At 39.8% G+C, this 1,966-nt stretch overlaps 1 protein-coding gene across 4 annotated transcripts; it reads left to right on the top strand.

Moving 5' to 3' along the window:
- LOC119344394 (tyrosine--tRNA ligase 1, cytoplasmic-like) lies at positions 1 to 1,957 on the top strand. 4 transcript variants are annotated; one of them, XM_037614845.1, is made up of 5 exons: positions 1 to 34; positions 740 to 888; positions 1,070 to 1,135; positions 1,251 to 1,347; positions 1,524 to 1,957. In XM_037614845.1, the coding sequence occupies exons 2-5, from the start codon at positions 872 to 874 to the stop codon at positions 1,833 to 1,835; spliced, it is 492 nt and encodes a 163-aa protein (XP_037470742.1). In that variant the 5' UTR covers positions 1 to 34; positions 740 to 871; the 3' UTR covers positions 1,836 to 1,957. The 4 variants fall into 4 exon arrangements, with proteins under 4 accessions (XP_037470742.1, XP_037470740.1, XP_037470743.1 ...); XM_037614843.1 differs by having other exon boundaries at positions 1,070 to 1,127; XM_037614846.1 differs by lacking the exon at positions 1,070 to 1,135.
- Positions 1,958 to 1,966: the final 9 nt, after the last annotated feature.

Consider the following 1,966-nt stretch of genomic DNA (forward strand, 5'->3'; position numbering starts at 1 on the left):
ATCAAGTAATGTGATGTTCATTTACTAAATTCTGGTATGTTTCCCTGTCAGCCAACAAGAATCGTTTACATTTTTCTGCACTGTATTGGGAACAGTTTTATCATCCGAGGATACATACAAAGTACAAGTTGTGCTATTCGATATCTTCTCTTTTTATTCTGGAATGCACCTTTCTGATATTCTTTTTTATTCTTATTTGTTGCATACCTTATTTATTAGAAGGTCTAATTGCAAGTATTTTCAAGGTCTAATTGTTACGCAAGATTTTCTTTGCAGTGTGCATGAATTTCATAGAATAGTTTTATTCCAAGTACAGAAGAAATTGAATCTTTCTTGCATGACCTATGTTTTTATCTATGAGTGACCGTAGTTGAATATGTGTTGAATTGTTCAAATTTGTTGTCCTTTTGTATCTTCCAGTCTTGTCATACATTGTATCTTCCTTTTTCATGACCCAAAAATAGCTGAGAAAGCATGACATGCCATAATTTGTTTTCCATCCTAGGCTCATTTCCAGGCCTGCTATTATTCTATTTGTCCTTATTAAACTGTATCCTTTTTGTGGGCTCTCCTCTCCTTAATCAACTACCTGTTGAGGATGTTTAAAAAAGACACTGCCAATAGCAGATCACTCTATTGTTGCCCCTCTTCCACCAACAATTCACTACGATAATGTATTTCCAATGTCATTTTTGTACGGGGTTTCTTAATCCTGTTTCGGGTCAATTGCTTGATTCAGGCAGATCATGGAGGAGGACGCCTCGGGCTCGCTGTGTTGCCATCATCGGGACGAGTGGAGGCTGCTGCTTGCGTAGATGCTTCCAGGAGGAGCGCTAGAGCGCATTGTCGCCATCGATAGGAGGAACACCAGATGGAAATCAAGCCAAGGTGAGCCCCCTTGTCCTTTCCTTGCATTTTCATGGCGCTATGTGGTGCTGAATGGACGAAGAGGAGGTCCTGGCCGGCACGTTACCTCACAATCTTGATTGGTTTTTGAAATGACCTCGCTTGGTTGGATTTTCACATGAATTTTACATCTAAAATCATGATTGGCTTGTATGAACTATAGGGAATCCCGTGAGTCTGGGTCCTGGCCGGAAGCGCCGGATGTGTTGCTGCAGTTGTTGGTCTGTGGGTTGGCCTTGGTCTTGATCCGTTCTTTCTTGTTCTTGGGTCCTGGTCGAAAGCGCCGAAAACTTCAACTCTATCAAAGATAGATTAGCTCTCATTTTTCCTTACTGCACACACAGGTGTTGTGTGTTTATGGGCCGCGCTGACAGTGAGGACCTGACTGCTGCACAAATCTTCTATCCTTGCATGCAATGTACTGATATGTTTTTCCTGAAGGTTAGTATATATTCATATTGCGGACAACCCTGGGTAAAATCAAAGTTAGTAGTACTTACATAATGTAAATAAGGTTACTGATGTTTTCTGATTTCACCCGACATTGTAGCGTGGTATACCTTTATTCCAGATTTCTTGATTGTCATTCATTATCTCTAATCCGTTGCTTTGTGCAGGCGGGCATATGCCAGTTGGGCATGGAGCAAAGAAAGGTAAACATGTTAGTGAGGGAATACTGCGTTGACATCAAAAGGAAGAACAAACCAATTATTCTCTCACATTGTATCCTGATCTGCCCTGCTACAATATGTCTTTTTCTATATTGTGTTTTTCTTCTTACTATCGCTGATATATGTGTCTCATTGATTATGGTATTAGACTTCCAAGATAGTGGTTCATTGCCAGTCTGTACAAAAACACAAAATAGTGGCTCATGTGAGGTGTATCTGAGACTAAGGGTTAATTTAATTCTCAAGTTATATGCATGATGCGCAAGTCCATCTCAATCAGCCCATCCAAAAATGGAACAGAACTAAAAATTCTATAGAAAATCTCATGTTTATTTTAGTCTTGGAGTTTAATTTACCAGATTTCAAACTGAGCGCTTTTTGGAAAACTT

This window comes from Triticum dicoccoides, unplaced genomic scaffold (genome assembly GCF_002162155.2).
Source record: "Triticum dicoccoides isolate Atlit2015 ecotype Zavitan unplaced genomic scaffold, WEW_v2.0 scaffold16779, whole genome shotgun sequence".
Classification (NCBI taxonomy): Eukaryota; Viridiplantae; Streptophyta; class Magnoliopsida; order Poales; family Poaceae; genus Triticum; species Triticum dicoccoides.

What these genes read in the sequence shown, in the direction of transcription:
- LOC119344394 (XM_037614843.1), top strand. Translation starts at nt 816, where the DNA reads ATGCTTCCAGGAGGAGCGCTAGAGCGCATTGTCGCCATCGATAGGAGG. An exon ending in CAGATGGAAATCAAGCCAAG is followed by an intron (nt 889 to 1,069) that starts GTGAGCCCCCTT and finishes TATGAACTATAG; the next exon opens with GGAATCCCGTGAGTCTGGGT. An exon ending in CTGATATGTTTTTCCTGAAG is followed by an intron (nt 1,348 to 1,523) that starts GTTAGTATATAT and finishes TGCTTTGTGCAG; the next exon opens with GCGGGCATATGCCAGTTGGG.